General features: G+C 41.5%; 7 protein-coding genes and 1 long non-coding RNA gene across 10 annotated transcripts; 1 reads left to right on the top strand and 7 right to left on the bottom strand.

Annotated features, from left to right (window-relative positions):
- The first annotated feature begins 3 nt into the window (after positions 1–3).
- On the top strand, positions 4–287 carry LOC135132281 (uncharacterized). The gene is made up of 2 exons (XR_010280993.1): positions 4–88; positions 144–287. It is a non-coding gene; the product is annotated as an uncharacterized LOC135132281 (long non-coding RNA).
- Positions 210–3,091, bottom strand: LOC135132271 (sodium-independent sulfate anion transporter-like). The gene is made up of 9 exons (XM_064060302.1): positions 2,843–3,091; positions 2,271–2,450; positions 2,010–2,222; positions 1,743–1,963; positions 1,384–1,690; positions 1,039–1,341; positions 695–993; positions 499–649; positions 210–396 (listed from the first exon to the last, which is right to left on the bottom strand). The coding sequence occupies exons 1-9, from the start codon at positions 3,012–3,014 to the stop codon at positions 353–355; spliced, it is 1,890 nt and encodes a 629-aa protein (XP_063916372.1). The 5' UTR covers positions 3,015–3,091; the 3' UTR covers positions 210–352.
- Positions 3,071–5,326, bottom strand: LOC135132278 (sodium-independent sulfate anion transporter-like). Its single transcript, XM_064060309.1, has 9 exons — positions 5,241–5,326; positions 5,013–5,189; positions 4,756–4,965; positions 4,486–4,706; positions 4,107–4,440; positions 3,755–4,057; positions 3,403–3,707; positions 3,197–3,350; positions 3,071–3,144 (listed from the first exon to the last, which is right to left on the bottom strand). The coding sequence occupies exons 1-9, from the start codon at positions 5,245–5,247 to the stop codon at positions 3,122–3,124; spliced, it is 1,734 nt and encodes a 577-aa protein (XP_063916379.1). The 5' UTR covers positions 5,248–5,326; the 3' UTR covers positions 3,071–3,121.
- Positions 5,327–5,393: 67 nt separating this feature from the next.
- Positions 5,394–7,880, bottom strand: LOC135132275 (sodium-independent sulfate anion transporter-like). The gene is made up of 9 exons (XM_064060306.1): positions 7,621–7,880; positions 7,399–7,578; positions 7,142–7,351; positions 6,876–7,096; positions 6,490–6,823; positions 6,138–6,440; positions 5,776–6,086; positions 5,577–5,730; positions 5,394–5,520 (listed from the first exon to the last, which is right to left on the bottom strand). The coding sequence occupies exons 1-9, from the start codon at positions 7,625–7,627 to the stop codon at positions 5,477–5,479; spliced, it is 1,764 nt and encodes a 587-aa protein (XP_063916376.1). The 5' UTR covers positions 7,628–7,880; the 3' UTR covers positions 5,394–5,476.
- A 37-nt stretch (positions 7,881–7,917) lies between these two features.
- On the bottom strand, positions 7,918–10,636 carry LOC135132276 (sodium-independent sulfate anion transporter-like). Of its 2 annotated transcripts, XM_064060307.1 has the most exons (9): positions 10,087–10,622; positions 9,831–10,040; positions 9,460–9,680; positions 9,246–9,414; positions 9,036–9,200; positions 8,686–8,988; positions 8,329–8,636; positions 8,136–8,286; positions 7,918–8,084 (listed from the first exon to the last, which is right to left on the bottom strand). In XM_064060307.1, the coding sequence occupies exons 1-9, from the start codon at positions 10,283–10,285 to the stop codon at positions 8,062–8,064; spliced, it is 1,749 nt and encodes a 582-aa protein (XP_063916377.1). In that variant the 5' UTR covers positions 10,286–10,622; the 3' UTR covers positions 7,918–8,061. The 2 variants fall into 2 exon arrangements, with proteins under 2 accessions (XP_063916377.1, XP_063916378.1); XM_064060308.1 differs by lacking the exon at positions 7,918–8,084 and having other exon boundaries at positions 8,147–8,270; positions 10,087–10,636.
- A 176-nt stretch (positions 10,637–10,812) lies between these two features.
- On the bottom strand, positions 10,813–13,411 carry LOC135132424 (sodium-independent sulfate anion transporter-like). 2 transcript variants are annotated; one of them, XM_064060513.1, is made up of 10 exons: positions 13,130–13,411; positions 12,904–13,083; positions 12,645–12,854; positions 12,246–12,466; positions 12,029–12,197; positions 11,818–11,982; positions 11,468–11,770; positions 11,120–11,424; positions 10,927–11,074; positions 10,813–10,880 (listed from the first exon to the last, which is right to left on the bottom strand). In XM_064060513.1, the coding sequence occupies exons 1-10, from the start codon at positions 13,170–13,172 to the stop codon at positions 10,861–10,863; spliced, it is 1,764 nt and encodes a 587-aa protein (XP_063916583.1). In that variant the 5' UTR covers positions 13,173–13,411; the 3' UTR covers positions 10,813–10,860. The 2 variants fall into 2 exon arrangements, with proteins under 2 accessions (XP_063916583.1, XP_063916584.1); XM_064060514.1 differs by lacking the exons at positions 10,813–10,880; positions 10,927–11,074 and having other exon boundaries at positions 11,210–11,416; positions 11,459–11,770.
- A 65-nt stretch (positions 13,412–13,476) lies between these two features.
- LOC135132425 (uncharacterized) lies at positions 13,477–14,829 on the bottom strand. The gene is made up of 5 exons (XM_064060515.1): positions 14,541–14,829; positions 14,336–14,495; positions 13,937–14,288; positions 13,786–13,888; positions 13,477–13,738 (listed from the first exon to the last, which is right to left on the bottom strand). Exons 1-5 carry the CDS (start codon positions 14,674–14,676, stop codon positions 13,590–13,592), a joined length of 900 nt encoding a protein of 299 aa, XP_063916585.1. The 5' UTR covers positions 14,677–14,829; the 3' UTR covers positions 13,477–13,589.
- A 979-nt stretch (positions 14,830–15,808) lies between these two features.
- On the bottom strand, positions 15,809–17,106 carry LOC135132701 (uncharacterized). The gene is made up of 5 exons (XM_064060877.1): positions 16,817–17,106; positions 16,609–16,768; positions 16,211–16,562; positions 16,060–16,162; positions 15,809–16,014 (listed from the first exon to the last, which is right to left on the bottom strand). Exons 1-5 carry the CDS (start codon positions 16,950–16,952, stop codon positions 15,866–15,868), a joined length of 900 nt encoding a protein of 299 aa, XP_063916947.1. The 5' UTR covers positions 16,953–17,106; the 3' UTR covers positions 15,809–15,865.
- Positions 17,107–17,230: the final 124 nt, after the last annotated feature.

Below are 17,230 nucleotides of genomic sequence, written 5' to 3'. Positions count from 1 at the left end.
ACAGTCACACTCAGTGTATTTTGCCGTCAAAAACGATGCAATTATTGTAGAGCGATTACATTGACCAATGGCCTTCTTCACTGACAAGGTAACGAGTACGATTTTTTCGTGGTCTCGTCAGCTGTTATGTAATTGTGTTGTAGTTTCTTCGAATTAATTCAATTTGGTTGGGCGAGCTGGCGTTGATGTATTGTGTTTGCCCAGCAATATATCACAACAGACAGAATTTTTATTATTATTATTATAATTACAAGATAGTAAATATACAGATTTTTGTCTTCCGAAAATGAATTAGTCCATCTTCCTAGAACCCAGCGGAGTTATCACAACGAAAAAGTGTTAAAATTAGAACCTATTGTATCGAGTATATTTCATTTAGTCTCTCCGAAGGTCGATCTGCAACGAACCAAAACAAAAAATGACGAAGTTCAGTGGAAAAACAGCATCAACCCTGATACTACTAATCCATTTATTGATTTTTAATTAAAACCTCATTACCTTGAATTACATCTTCCACTCCTCCTGATCTGAAGCAGGTTTTCAGTTTTTTGTCGACGCCTATGCACAGATCTTGTATGGAATGTTGGAAGTTTATGAAGACGATTTTTTGGTTTCTGAGTTCGAGGTCTTGGACGACTAGCGCGATGGCCTGGAAGCTTCCGTACGGTAATTGTAATTTAGTAATTAAATTTACCTTGACGACTGTTACATCGAAATAGTGGACAAATTTTCCGTCTAATATTATTAGAGGCGCTTTTTCGCACTTCAAAATCACGTTTCGTAAATAGTCGGCTCCTGGAAAATAGATGTTTGGAAGTGTAATTAACAACACTTCTTCGTAATTAAGCGTAATTGTTTGTAATCTAATTAGGGGTCGAGCGGTTCGGTATAGTACGAAGCTCAAGTGAGTACCGATTCCGATGAGAATTCCGTATTCCAAACTAATAAAAAGGGAGCTCATCAAAGTTGCCAAAAAAGGCACCAAGTCGATTTCTACAAACACGAAAATAGAGTCGTTCAGGACGGTCACACACGTACTTTTGTGTCTCCACAGTGTGGCCAACGCTTCAAAATCAAACAAGTAAAACATAGCGCAAATAATAACAGCTGAAAGAGTCGCTTTCGGGATGTAGTAGAACGTGGAGGTCAAAAATGGCAGGCTTATCAAGATGGCGACCCCCGTGAAGACCGCCGCCATGTTGCTTTTGGCACCTGATGCGTTATTGACAGCTGTACGTGTAAAGGAACCCGTGACTGGCATAGATTGGACGAAAGCCCCCATTACATTGGCGATACCCAGGGCTACCAATTCCTGACTTCCGTCTAGAGGTGTCCCTTTGGCTAAATTTTCACTAAAAACGGGATACAATGCTTGTCACTTACAGAACACTTTCGCGATTGCAATTGTTTCCAAGATGGCGACTAAAGGGATGAATAAAATGGATACGTTGTAGCTGTTAACACAGTCGAGGAAATTCACACTCGTGGGAATTTCAAAATGGGGGATACCCCCATCAACACTACCCGTCAGCTGCAAATAGTGCAAATTTTTGCTCTCGAGATAGTAAGCCAAAATAATTCCAAACGTCACCACGATCGCATTTTTAGCAACCGACACAAAGAAAACTATTCTAAACAAAACGACTTTCTTCCGTGAGGTTTGTTTCTTCGCACTGACAGTCCCGATTTCCTGCAACTTTCGCTGTATTGTTTGCTACGTACACACGATTACTTATACTTACTTTCAAAACAAATAGAAATAGTAGCGACATGGAGCTTAAAATGGTGTCCCATTTACTAATTTTGTCGACTTCGGAAATCACGCTGTTCCACGACTGCAAAAACCCGTTCGCTTGTCCTCTTATTCCTAGGAAATTCTTGATTTGCGACGACGCAATTGTCATTGCTGCCGCAGAAGTAAACCCTGACATCACGGGGTACGAGAAAAATTCAATCACGACACCTGTAATACACTTTCAAGGTCAGGGTGCTATAGCTAACCCACATACCGCCTAGGTTCACCAGTCCTAGGAAAAAAATTATCGTGCCGCCCACCAAGGACATGAAAATGCTGGCGTTGACGCCCAGCGCGCCCACGTAGGGTTGGATCAAAAGGGCCATGATGGACGTGGAGCCCATGTTGATGGCCCTGCAACTACCAAAAACGGCGTAGACGAAGCCGCCCATGAAACTGCTGTAGAGACCGTATTGTAGAGGGAGACCTATAGTAACTTTGTATTTTTAGGGAGTTTTGTGTGGTGTTGTAGTACCTGCAATTCCCGCATAGGCGATTGATTGCGGGATTTCGGTTAAAGCTACAGTCAATCCGGCGAGGAGGTCATGGAGAAGACTTTTCGTGTTGTAGTTGGGTAGCCACGACGTTATGGGGACTTTTCGCTTGATTGTGGCCCTCCAGTCACAAGACGATTTAAATTGCGCGCTGGAGATTTCTATTGGACAATGCAACAACAGCGTCAGCGATCTTTGGTTTATACGTCAGTGGTGACAGATTTTCAAAAATGAGCAGCATTTTTTTATTAATTGCGTCATTATGCAACTACTATAGTGTGTGAAGGTTGAAACAGATCGTGTTTTTGTGTTTTAAATTACGTTTTTTAGCACTATGGTGACTTAAAAGCCGACTTATAAAAGTGAGGTTATGAGTCTATTTTCACAAATTAAGGTGAGTTGCCCGGTTTTTTTAGTGCGTCAGACGATTTTTGGCTGAATCGGAGCTTTATTTTGTTTTTTTGTTATAATAAAAATAAAAATAATAGAATCCGTGTGACAGTTAAGACGTCACGTGACTACACTGTTAAATTCAAATAAGTGGTGTGTTTACCTGTCGTTTCTTTTTTATTTGACGCGAATTCCGCCACACTGACCATTTCCATTTTCCTTCGTTCCACTAGACGCACTAAAAGCGATTTATCATTCGCAAACATTGTCTTTATAAGTGTCTTCATTTTTTTGTGGGAACGAGTGGAAATAGGAGTCTGAGTTAATGGGAACATAATAGAGCACTTCACCTAATTGTGTGTAAACAATTGGGTTAATGGATTTGTAAACAGATTTTTCAACAAGTTTTATTTTTTGTAAAAATGACTCTAGAGTCAATAAATTACGCTATCACAATTGACTCATCTGAAAATAATACAACTTGTACTTTTATTACGATACTGAAGTTCATTTTTACCTCGTAGAACAGTTTTATAATCTTCGTCACTGAAAAAATGGTCTTCCATATTCTTGTTTACCCCTATACACATATTTTTGATCGATTCTTTGAAATTCCAGAGGACGACTTTGCGATTTTTCATCACTAGTTCGTCCGTGAGATTCGTGACACCCTTAAATTGTAGAACTTGACCCACTGGAGTCAGTTGTACCGACTATACTTACCCTAGCCACTGTGATATCCATGCTCCGTATATACTTGCCATTAATCACGACAGTTACATTGTCTCCTTCAAACTCCACCACTTTATCCCGTAAATACTCAGCTGCGGGGAAGTACAAAGTGTGTCTAGGAGTAACCACATAAACGTCGCTCCCACAATCCACCTCTTTCGTTACAGTGAATTTCGGGCGCGCGTTTGCGTACAAAACAAACAAGCAATTGAAGCACGCCCCAACCAGAATACCGTAGTCAGTACCGAAGAACAACCCGATGACGAAAGTGACCGAAAACACCAGCAGATCCAACTCTATAAATAAAACATGTTCAAGAATCAAAATCTGTGTTTCCTTTTACTTTTAAATTTCCAAAACAAAATCATCGCTTTGAGCTCAAACAATGACATCAGTGCGCTTATTAAAATCGCCGCTAGAGTGGCTTTCGGTACGAAACGGAACGCCGAAGTCAAAAACGCTATAGCTAGAAGTAGTACCAGCGACGTGAACACGCCACCCATCGTGGTCTTAACACCCGACGCGTGGTTTATCGTGCTTCTGGAAAAACTTCCAGTCACTGGCATCGAGCCCACGAACGAACCAACCAAGTTGCAGAAGCCGATGGCTATCATTTCTTGCGTACCGTCGATCCTTTTGCCTTTACCTGAAAATATACATTGCGAGACTTCGTTTTGTAGTAGGTGAATAATTACTGAAAGTTTTGCTCAACGTTAGTTCTTCTAGTATCGATATGAGTGGTATAAACATCAACGTGATATTAAAAACGGAAAGAAGATCCCCGAAACTGTAGTAAGTACCGTTGAAGGTGGTACTGAACGAAGGCGCTTGCAACGTGGGGAAACTATCAGCGACTTGACCCGCGGTTTTGAAAGGGGGGTCTTCACGAAAGTAGTACGCGATTGAGGTTCCAATGACCAGAATTATAGCACTTCGGGCTAAATATAGCCCAAATATGAATTTCCCGAGGAGGTTTCTTCGTTTGGACCAGTCTGGGCGGTCGTGTAAGGTTCCAAAAACCCCGACTCCCTAAAACGTTACAGTAGCATCTAGTAAAACACTCAAAAGACGTACTTTTAACACTAGAAGAGCCACGAGAGACGTAACTCCGAGAATGGTGTCCCATTTTCGCGTTTCGTAGATTTGGTTGACAATGGTACTACAATTATCGATGACACCGTTACTCTTGCTTGTCAAACCCAGGATATTTATAACTTGACCTAGAAATATTTGGATGACGCCTGAATTAATGAAGCCTGTGATCACAGGGTAGGAGAAGAAGTTGATTAGGAAACCTACAACCACGATTTAGTAACTACAATAGTAACCGAGAGTTAGTCGTACCTAGTTGCATGATTCCGAGTGCTAAGACTATAACTCCTGAAAGAAAAGTCAACAGGATGGCGGCTTGAGGGCCTGCCTGTAACACTGAAGACTGTATTAGTAACGACAGGAGGGACCCGGGACCGACGTTTATGTCTTTGCACCCTCCTAGAATGGCGTAGATGAAACCATCTGCCAGACCCGAAAACAGGCCGTACTGAGGAGGTAATCCTAATAAAATAATTATAAAAAAAGTTATAGTACGACGAAAGTGGTACCTGCAATGGCTGCATAAGCTATTCCTTGCGGTATTTCAACCATGGCAACTGTTAATCCGGCTATAAGATCTTGCACAAAAGTGGAGAACGTGTATTGGGGTAACCATGTTGTGATGGGGAGTCTCTGTCGTACCAACTTTTTGTAGTTTATTTTCGATAGTACCCTTTTTGGAAAAACTGAAACACTGTTTGTAGTACGACAGTTCAACTGCGCGTTTTCTTTCGTACCCATCATTATTGAAGTTGGTACGTTTTTGACTAGTTTTTACCTCGATGAATTGTTATCTACGAACACGTGAGGTCGTTTTGATAATTATACTACTTATAAATAATTACAATAATTAACATTGTGCGGTTTATGGTACGGGATTAGTCTGTCTGTACCAAATAAAGGTTGTAAAGGTAAGATTAAGAACGTCTGAGTACAAATATTTTTCTTTATTTTTTTTTTTGTTTTTGGGTTATCATAACTGGGATATTTCAGAAGTTACAATTAAGTCAGACTGATCTGAAACAATAAATCGTTTATAGTAGCATTGTTTGAGTAATGCATAGACGGATTACCTTTAATAATACTTTTGTAAGATTCCTCGCTCAGAAAATGATCCTTTAATTTCTTATCAACTCCAATGCATATATTAACCACCGACTGTTTGAAATCCAGAAAGTACACTTTATGGTTTTTCAGTGTTAGCTCGTGAGTGAGTACCGACATGCTCTGGAACACCGATTTTAAACAAAGTCAGGGAATCGGAAGTAGTACCTTAGCCACTGTGATATCCATGTTCCGTATATACTTTCCGTTGATTATAACCGTAACATCCCCCCCTTCAAACTCTAACACCGTATCTCGTAGGTACTCCGCTGCCGGAAAGTACAGAGTGTCTTTGGGGGTAATTATATAAACCTCAGTCTGGTCACTGGAAATTTTTTCCTTCTCGATGTTAAACTTAGGACGGGCACTGGCATACAAAACAAACAATAAATTAACGGCTGCCCCAATCAGAATCCCGTAGTCCACACCCAGGAACAGACAACAGATGAACGTTGTCAAAAATGGAATCAAATCCAACTCTACAAAAAACAATATAGTTGCTACTATTCTATTCCAAAAGTAGGTAGTACTTTTGGTTCTCCAAAGCAAAACGAACGCCTCGAAGTCGAACAAGTAGAACATGGCACAAATAATAATAGACCCTAGAGTGGCCTTCGGCACGTAGTAGAAGGTAGGAGTGAGGAACGCAATAGCTAGAAATAGAAGTAGCGACGTGAAAACCCCGGCAAGCGTGGTGCGTACTCCAGAGGCGTTATTGACAGCGCTTCTGGTGAAAGATCCAGTCACGGGCATTGACCCTACGAACGAACCCACGATGTTGCACAGCCCCAAAGCTAACATCTCTTGAGTGGCGTCCAACTGCCGCCCCTTATCTACAACACGCCAGTTAGGTACGACTTTTTTTAGCGAGAGTGTTAATACAGAAGGCTTTGGCGATCGTCACAGCTTCCAAAATCGACAACAACGGGATAAACACAAACGAGATTCCGTAGCCTTTGGCCAAATCCTCGAAGTCGTAGTTGGTGCCGTTGAACGTAGTACTGAACGGGGGTACCTGGAAGGCTGGAAACCCTCCCGTCACATTCCCAGTGATTTTAAACGGTGCCTCTTCATACAAACAGTACGAAATGACAGTACCGATGACTAGAATGAGGGCGTTGCGGGCCAGCGACACCAGAAACACGATTTTGCCGAAGAAGTTGCGCCGTTTGGACCAGTCCTCTCGGTTTTGCAAGCTCCCGAAAACACGAATTTCCTGAAATATTGTACACACGTAAAATGTTAAAGTCGTACCGAGTCGTACTTACTCGCAAGGCTATCAAAGCCGCGATTGACGTGACCCCCAACACGGTGTCCCATTTTCTAATCTGATTTATGTTGGCGAACACCGATTTCCAACTTTCGAGGAAATTGTCGCTTTTTCCTGGGATTCCAAACAGGCTTTTTAGCTGCCCGGATGCTATTTGGAGCGAACCACCACACATGAAGCCGGCTATGATCGGGTACGAGAAGAACTGGATGACGAAACCTGGAACGGGATTTTCAGTGTTGGCAGTGACGTTTCGGTACTTACCGAGATGCATTACTCCGAGTAGGAAAATGATGATTCCTGACAGGAACGTCATCAAAATGGAAGCGTCGGGACCCATTCGGGTCACGTGTGGTTGCAACATAAGGGAGAGGATTGACGTGGGGCCTATGTTTAGGTCTTTGCAGCCGCCGAAGATGGCATAGATGAAACCATCGATGAGGCCGGAGTACAAGCCGAACTCGGGGGGTAAACCTAGGTTTGGGGTTTTAGTACGAGAGGGGATTTCGTGGGTTGTTTACCGGCGACGATTGCGTAAGCGATTCCTTGGGGGATTTCCGTCATGCCTACGGTGATCCCAGCTAGTAGGTCTTGGAAAAGGAGAGAAAGTGTGTACTGAGGGAACCAACTCGTTATCGGTACTCTCTTCTTGACGAACTTTTGGCAGTCGAATTTGAGGTGTTTTTTCACGGACTCTAGAACTAGAGGGTGGTTATTGGAGAAGTACGCGGAAGTAAGCCAACCTGTCATCCTGGTTATAGATTCACAATATCACTGTTATCACTGACACTTTATTTTGCTTAAATACATTTTTCTTATCGTGGCAAGTTTTTCCCGTTCATTGCACTTCCACGTGCAAGGATGTTTATAATATTATAAAACTAATTAATATTACTGAGCTTTATGGTGGCGGATTACCTACTGAACAACTGCGTCACGCGAAAGGTCGTGGAAACCGGTACTGTGAAGTTGGGTTTTCGTGAAATGAACAGTTTAGTCGCCATTTTTAATAACCGTGACCACGTAATAATTAGTCATCGAACATTCCAACAGTTTTATTCTTTCACACTGAGACGTGTTTACAAACAAACAAGATTTGTCAACTAGGTACCTGGACTAATTTGCATAATTATAAGTACGTCGACCGGTTGAGCTTCAGACGTGACTAGAGATCAAGAGGATGGTCAGATCACCTTCAGTCGTGAATCTATATTAAGCAAAGTTGAGTTAAAGTGAGTCGAACGGTTAAAACAAGTACCTTGAATAATATCTTCTAGTACTGCGGTTTTGAAGCAGCCGTCTAGAGTGGCATCCAAACCCAAACACACGGCCGCTACTGACGGTTTAAAATTCCAGAATGTTATCGCGTCGCCTCGTTCAGACATTTCATGCGCTAGAGTAACCAAGCTCTGATCAACTTAAGTAGTACCGTGAGACACAAGAGTACTTACTCGAGCCACAGTCACATCAATGGTTCGAAGATACTCCCCATCAACCACCACCACAATATCGTGTCCTTTACATTCCAAAATTCTATCTCTGAAGTGTTCCGCCGCTGGAAAGAACAAATTTTCCATGGGTTTGACAACACAGATCTCCCTTTCTTTGACGATTTGTGTCCGTACTATATTGACTTTAGGTCGGGCACTTGGGTACAAAATAAAGAGAAGATTAACTCCGATTCCTATTAAGATCCCGTAGTCTAAGCTAATCGTTAAACAACAGATTAAAGTGACCAGGAAGGGAATCATGTCGAGCTCTGGAACAAACCTTCAATTTGAGATGTTCTTGTCAAGTCTATATCGTACTTTTGTTTTTCCATATGATAGCGAACGACTCGTACTCGAACAAATATATCATTGCACAAATGATAACAGCTGCCAATGTCGCCTTTGGTACGTAGAAAAACGTAGGGGTGAGAAAAGCTATAGCTAAGATGGCCATAACTGTAACAATCACCCCTCCGAAGGGAGTTTTAACACCAGAGACGTTGTTAATGGCGGATTTGGTAAAACCGCTCGTCACAGGCATCGAGCTGACGAAAGAACTTAGAACGTTGGTGATTCCAAGGGCTAGGATTTCTTGAGTCGCGTCTAGAGATTTTCCGTGCACTAGAACAAAACAATTAACGAAAAAGCACTCCCAGTACCACTCGTACCAAAAGTTTTCGCTATGGACACCGCCTCAAGAATCGCGATTAGTGGTATAAAGAGCAACGAAGTTCCAATCCCGGTTGCCATATCATTGAAACTATAGTAAGTACCGTTGTAGACAGTGTTGAAGTCGGGAGGCTTGAAACTCGGAAAGCCACTCTGTACCTCACCTACAAACTAACTTGGCTACTAGTTCTAAACGGTGGAAGTCGTACCTATCACTCGGAACGGTTGCTGGTCGCGCAAACAGTACGCTAGTACCACTCCGGCGATAATAACGATGGCGTTTCTGGCTAAAGATAACAAGAATAGGGTGATTCCGACGATATTGCGAGTTCTGGACCAGTCGGAGCGGTAGCGCAGGCTTCCAAATCGTTTCAGCTCCTAAAGAACGGTCAATTTTGGCCGGTCGTGATTGGTAGTACTTACCCGAAGCAAAATCAACGCTAGAAGAGAAGTGGCGCCCAACACTGTATCCCAGAGCTTTATTTTACCAGCGTCTTTAATAAAAGCTTTCCAGGCTTCCAGAAAGTCGTCGCCTTTGCTCGAAATCCCGAAGAAGTTGTTGACTTGGATTGACCCGATTTCGAGGGCGGCGGCACAAGTGAAGCCCGATACGATCGGGAAGGAGAAGAATTCGATAACGAAACCTGTGACAAAGTCGAAAACGGAAGTATATCTTATTGATGCGAATCTTGTCAAGGTAAAGGTGAATGTCATGATAAGATTGATAATATCTTGAGTGCATTGATTTATTCGTTTTTTGCGACTTTCGTAAAGAGAAGTGAGAAAGTACTGACCTAGATTGAACACCCCTAGTCCGAAAATGATCAATCCGCCTAAGAAACTCAAAAGAGGGGCAACCGCAGGTCCAAATTTTTTTGAGTAGGGTTCGGTCATTAGGGCCAGGATGCTCGTGGGACCTACGTTGAGGTCTTTGCAAGTACCGAAGACCGCGTAGGCCGCGCCTGCCACCACGCACGAGTATAAGCCATATTGGGGTGGTAAACCTAAAATTATAGTGGTAGTACCGTGGTGGAATCCGTCGGTACTCACCTGCTACCCCTGCCAGAGCTATGGATTGAGGGATTGCTGTCAAACTTACTGTAAACCCTGCCAACAAATCTCGGAAGAAGCTTAGTACCGTGTAACGCGGCAGCCACTCGATGATTGGTACCCGTTTTTTGAGTATTTCTTTGTAATTCATGTTGTCCAGAAGTCGGCGCATTTTTAATTTCGCGTGTGTTAAACTCATCGCAAATTGCACAACTGACTTACCACTTTATCGCAACCGTTTGTTAGATCGTATCATTATGTAGGCAATTGTTTACTATCAGTTTTTTCACTCCAAAGTACCTTGGCAAGGACAAAGTTCTAGAGCGTTGGATGCGAAACCTTTTTTTCGTCAGTGGTACTTTTGTAAACTTTTCTTACCTGTTGTACATTTCTTTGAAAGTACCGATTTTTGCCTTTTGTTTATTGGTGTACGCAAAATTTGCATTTTCGGTACTTATCGACGTTAATACATATCACTTTAATTAAGGCGGCATCACTTTTCAAGTTCAAGTGGTAGCGCGCGATAACAAAGTACTCTGACGATGTAGTAGTCGTGGAAATATTTTAATTGGACGCTTTTTGCATTGTTGAAATATTTCAGCGGTATTTAACAGTTGTACGTTGTAGATAAACATGTAAAATATTACCCGGTGTCCTTTATCTTTAATTTTTTAAGTACCAAGGTAAATGGATAAAATGAATAATGTGGTACTGATACAAACACGGTTCTTATTGAGATTACATTTATTGAAAACATTGTCAAATATGTGCTCTCTACTGTATGTGCAATTGACCTAAAACGTATATATTAGAAGCAGTACCGTCATCAATCCTCCGTACCTCCGACGATTTGTTCCAAGTCATCTCTAAAGTACGCCCTCAGGTTTGCGTTCACGTTTACGCATACTTCTATCACTGACGGTTTGAAATCAACAAACGCCACGGTTTGTCTCCTCTCACTGAGTTCTTGGGCAAAAACCGCCATACTCTGCAATTCTCAAAGTAGTACCCTTTGTAACCAATCGAGTCTCACCTTAGCGACAGTCACATCCATGTTGCGCACGTACTTCCCGTTCACCACAACAATATGGTCACCGTCGTACCCCAACACTGTGTCCCTCAGGTACTCAGCAGCCGGAAAATACAAAGTATCTTTGGGGGTGATCACGAAAATGGCACCACCATGGTTTGACTTTTCCTTCACAATGTCAAACTTAGGACGGGCACTTCCGTACAAAACGAACAACAAATTCACACCGATGCCTATTAGAATCCCGTACTCCAGACTGATGAAGATGCAACAGAGGAAAGTCACGAGGAATGGTACCATGTCGAGTTCTAAAAACTAGAGTGAGATTGGAAAGTGTGAAAGTGGACGTACTTTTGGATCTCCAGATGACGACGAAAGCGTCGTAGTCGAATAAATAAAACATGGCACAAATCACCACAGACGCTAAAGTCGCTTTTGGTACGTAGTAGAACGACGGGGTTAAAAAAGCGATGGCTAGAAGTACCATGAAGGAGGTGAAGATACCAGCTAGTGGTGTTTTGACCCCTGAGGCATTATTGACCGCCGTTCTGGTGAAGGAACCAGTGATGGGCATCGAGCGCACGAACGAACTCAAAATGTTGCACAGACCCAAAGCTAACATTTCTTGACTGGCGTCCAGGGGTTTTCCTTTCGCTGGAAAATCTAGTCAAGCGGGGTTAATTTAGACTGTAGCAACTTACAAAACGCTTTCCCGATTGATATAGCTTCAAGGATTGCCACCAGAGGTATGAAGGCCATGGCAGGCCCGTAGTCAGTCGCTATATCGCCGAAATTGTAGGTAGTACCATTATAATTAATACTAAATGGTGGTGCTGCGAAAGGCGGAAATCCGCCTTTAACGTCACCTGGAAGCCAAACTTTAGTCACAATAGAGGGAAGTTTTAGCCTTACCGGTTATTTTGAAGGGGTTGTCATCCCGAAGGTTGTACGATATGAGGGTACCAATGATCACCACTAGAGCGTTTCGTGCTAGCGATAACATGAAGATGAAAACGCCCGCAATGTTGCGATCGCGTGACCAGTCGGCGCGATATTGTAAGGTCCCGAATCGTCGAATTTCCTACAAGGAGTGTGAAGATCATTTAAATCTACACCCGAAAACACGAACCTTTAAAGCTATCAGGAACATAATCGACAGGAGACCTAGAATGCTGTCCCATAGTCGTACTTTGTCGAGATTGTTAAATACGCCTTCCCATGCTTCTAAAAACGCATCCGCTTTTCCCCCAATACCGAGGAGGCTTTTGACTTGTGTGGACGCTATTTGGAGGGACGCCGCACAAGTGAAGCCCGCGATGATCGGGTAGGAAAAAAATTCGACCACGAAGCCTGAAATTGGTAATCTCGAAGTAGTACCAAACATATAATTACTTTCGAAACAATAGGAACGTCAATATCTCTCGATTTAATTACTTTTAGACATCATTTCACTGTTGTTTTGGGATTAGAGTAAGTAGGTGCTGATTGTAGTCGTATCAGTCAGGTATGAAGATAAAAAGGTACTTACCTAGATTTAGTGACCCTAGTACAAATATGATGATCCCTGCAAGGAAAGTGATTATCACAGCCATATCGGGACCCATTTTGGAGACGTGTTCTTGTAACATTAGGGCCATGATGGAGGTAGGACCGATGTTGACGTCTTTGCAGCTGCCGAAAATCGCGTAGACGAAGCCGCCCATGAAACCACAGTACAAACCATACTCGGGGGTTAAACCTGAAGAAACGGTACCACTTATCAAAGTCGTACCGAAAGACAAACCCACCTGCTATCACCGCGAAAGCTATCCCTTGAGGAATTTCAGTCAAACCTACAGTGAACCCGGCTAAGAAATCCTGGAATAAGGTAGAAAAGGTGTACTTGGGCAACCACGTGGCAATCGGGAAGCGCTTTTTGAAGAACACCCTACGATCGAACCGGAAATAGTTCTTCACGATGTCCAAAGCTGCGAAATATTGCTATAAATAAGTCGTGTATTTTGGGTTGCCTACCTCTAGACGTTTCACGGGGGCTTTGGTCGTCACTCGGTTCCATTTTTAGCACTTGCCCGTCTGACGTGAAATAACGGTGCTTTCTTCGCCCCACCACTTTATAACCTTGCGTTATCACTAGTTCATTGTCACTAATTCGCACTGGGATTAGGACATCCCGAAGTGTTGTTTCGGGAGCAGGACGCGGTACTACGACTACGTGTTGCAGTACTTTCCGGTGACCGTTAACGCATGAGTTATTTTTTTGATGATAGTGCAGTTCTGGTTCGTCTGATTAAAAAAATGTTTTCGAGGCGTACTCTGGACAGTTATGATTACTTGATGGTACGACTGTGACCTTGGGTTGATAAATTTTATTCATTTATTTAAGTCTCAAGTGTGTGTTGTTTACAGAAGTTGATTATCGCCATTGATTATAGATCAAGTGGTGGAATTTTCCACTGTAGGAACCAGTTCTTCCTCAATCGACGTTCAGTTGTTTGAAGTTGCCATGGAAACCCAAAATTTCGTCGTTCGTCGTCTTGTCAGGTCTGCTACTTTCGTCGACCTTCATTGCATCTAGAAGGTCAAATCTGTTTTGGTACTCGTCAAATTTGGTGGTGATCATTTCTGGAAAACATAGATGTTGAATGTGCGGTTGTCGTTGACTTGTTTACCGTTCAAGTAGTCCAAAGAGGGACCGTCGCCTCCATAGTCCTTTGGTAGCTCGTCTTGGGTGAAAATCTCCTTCAAAATGTTGTCGTCGTCGTGAACTTGAATCTACAACAAATCTATAATTCGGGTCGCGAGATTGAATAGGGTCCTCACCCTTGAGAAAATTTTTGGCTTGACTACCATTTTCACGATTTGTAAAAGTTTGCCTACGTAAGACGGACTATTGATGATGTATATGCGTTTCACCCTCATTGAAAACACTTCATAAATTTTTAAAATTTTTGACAATAGTACCGGATTGACTTTCGTCAGGTCGTTTAAAGACAACGTGCTCATGTCAAAAATGATCACGTCGCCCACCATGCAGTCTTCGTAAAGTCGTACTTCGGCGATATTGCCACACTGTAAACCAAACTCTTTGGGCATCAGATTGTTCACGTTTTTGACTTTGAAGAAATATATTCTGTAGAGACCGTCCAGGGTTTTCGGGTGCACGCAGCAGTAGCTAAAACACGAAATCGATTTTTTTCCAAAAAACTAGAGACAATTTACGTGACATCCATGAAGTGGCGCATTTGGCTCGACTTGGGGTTGACATTGTCGAAGATATCAGGAAGTAAACTCCGAATGGTGTAATACAGGTCGATTTTTTGCTTGGTTTTTTCTATGCTGTATTTGTTGAGGAGCAGGAAGTTGGCGATTTTGATATCGTCTGTAAAATAGCGTGAAGTCACGATTTTGATATAGTAGTACTCACCCATCAGTTCCGGAAAGTGCGGTTGTGTTTCTAGCCATTGTTTTATGATTTGGGTGTCTTGATTAATGGAAGATGGGGTTTTTTCAAAAAGAGTGGCTGCTTTTTCTCTCACAGCATCTATGTTTTCGAACAACATGGTAACTGGTGACCTCGGTTGTGTTTTGATAAACGTATTTAGTTTAATGAGTCACGTATTGTCTTCAATTTCGTGTTTTAAGCTCTAGCATGATACTTTTATACTTTTCGTGGCGTGTTCTACGTCACACTGTAAAAACCTAGATCTAACTAATAATAGAATTAATTTACTAGTTCCTGCACTTAAGCGAAATAGTAGTCATTCTGGTACCGAAAGAGTACCACAAAACTTTTTTCAACGTTGTTGTGATACTGTCGTTAGAGGAGTACGACCCCAGTATATAATAAAGGAGTTGTGTGAGAGTGCTCGTTTAGCCCGTTTCACTTACTCTTATTTTTTAAAACTGTCTATGCAGGCTGTTTTAAAAATTAATTAATCAATTAGTCGATTTTAGCAATTAAAACAAAATGAAAACATGTCATTAGTTTTATTGGTTTGTCAAGTTTGCCAAACCCATTTTAGTACAAAACAACAAAAATAATTAATATAATTAATTAATATCACTTCCTATTCAAGCTAAGTAAATAAATTTTATAATTAATCAAAAAACTGGATTGCGTAAATTAGTGGCCCCGATATGGTGATAAATTTCGTTTAATTGACTCCGATGGTTTTTATAACGTATTTTTTAATTTTCTGAAGGGAGAAATCCTAGTGGTACTACTAGTAGATACCGGATTTAATTTGCGTCAGATTATGAAAAAATTATGAAATATGGAACCAAACTGATTACACAATTATTTTTTTAAGTGAAGAGTCAACCTTGAATCTATATAATATAATCAACGAAAAAAAATTAGCATTTGTGTCAACAATTTTTTCCTTCGAAATATTGCTCACCTTATGATTATTAAAACAGGTTTTACCAAATTATCTTATGCAATTAAGTTAACACAAATTGTGTAGGCAGAGTAGTACCACTAGAAATTATGTCTTGTAGCAAAAAACATTCAGTACCACCTGTATCTAGTTTAATCAAATCTAGAACAGATTTTTTGGATCGAGTACTATTCGGTACTAATATACACTATATTACGACATTTTGATTAATTTGATAAAAAATCTGTTGTATTAAGGACAACTGACATACTTGAAGGAACAATAGTACTCTTGAATAGATAAACGTTACTAATTTTAAATCACAAGTATTTATTCAGAACAGATACCAACATTCAGTAAAAATATCACTTCAATCAACATTCAGCATCTTGAAGTTGCCATGGTACCCCAAAACCGCATCATCGACCAACTCCCCAGGTCTTTTACTCTCGTCCACTTTCAACCCATCCAAAACATCGAATCTGTGCCCATACTCCTCCAGCTTCGCTCCCATTAACTCTACAAACCCAACTTATCATCTGTTTTCCGGTCAAAATTTTTTACCATTTAGTTCGTCGAGTGATGGACCATCACCCCCATAGTCCCTCGGGAGCTCGTCTTGCGCGAAAATCTCCCTCAAAACGGCGTCGTCTTGGCAGACTCGAAGCTAAAACGTAACGTAGCGTACTCACTCTAGTCGTACGTCGGTACTCACCCTTGCGAAAATTTTTGGCTTGACTATCATCTTCAAAATTTGCAACAATTTCCCCACGTAGGGTGGACTGTTGATGAAGTACGCTTGATGGGTCCTCATTGAGTACACCTGGTGTATTTTGACAAACTTGGACACTAGTACCGGGGTGACTTTAGTCAGATCGTGAAGCGTAAGCGTGCTCATGTCGAAAATAATTATATCGCCGACCATGCAGTCCTCGTAGAAGCGTACTTCTCCGATATTGTTACACTGTAAGCCAAATTCGCGCGGCAGGAAAGTACTGGGTTTTTTTATTTTGATAAAATATACTCTGTACAGACCGTCGATGGTTTTTGGGTGTAGACAACAATAGCTGAAATTTTTGTTAAGATTTTTTTCGATAAGAAATGTGGATTTACGTGAGGTCCATGAAGTGCCGCATGACTGACGATCGTGGGTTCGAATTTTCAAAAATGTCAACCAGTACGCTCCGTACGGTATAGTACATGTCGATTTTTTGTTTGGTCTTTTCGATGCTGTATTTGTTGAGTAGGAGGAAGTTGGCGATTTTGGGCTCTTCTATGGGGTATTTTTAATTTGGGTGCGTGTCGTACTGGTAGTACTTACCCATCAATTCTGGAAGGTGTGGTTGCGTTTGTAACCATTGTTGGATTATGCGGATGTCTTGGTTAATGCTTTCTGGATTTTTGTTAAAGAATTGGGCCGCGTTTTTCTTTGCCACGTCGACGTCTTGGAACAACATTGCAAATAATGCGGATTTTGGGTTGTGATTGCGTATGGTAATAAATACGTTTTTTATTAACAGACACAAAAATGTGGGCTCGTAAAACCACTTTTTTTAAATAAAAAAAGTGGTACCGTGGTACCGATTCTCGTTATAGTAAATATCAAACTAAAGTAAGTCACATAATTGGTTAATATCACGAAATTAAATCTGTAATATTTGTCTGTTGCTGCTATCAATATTCTAATGAAAGTAACCTTGGAAATAATCAACTGAATAAATAGTTTTTATAATTA

Source organism: Zophobas morio, unplaced genomic scaffold (genome assembly GCF_036711695.1).
Source record: "Zophobas morio isolate AGI-343-1 ecotype UQ-CSIRO unplaced genomic scaffold, CSIRO_AGI_Zmor_V1 ptg000021l, whole genome shotgun sequence".
Lineage (NCBI taxonomy): Eukaryota > Metazoa > Arthropoda > Insecta > Coleoptera > Tenebrionidae > Zophobas > Zophobas morio.
This window is presented reverse-complemented; position numbering and strand designations above follow the sequence as displayed.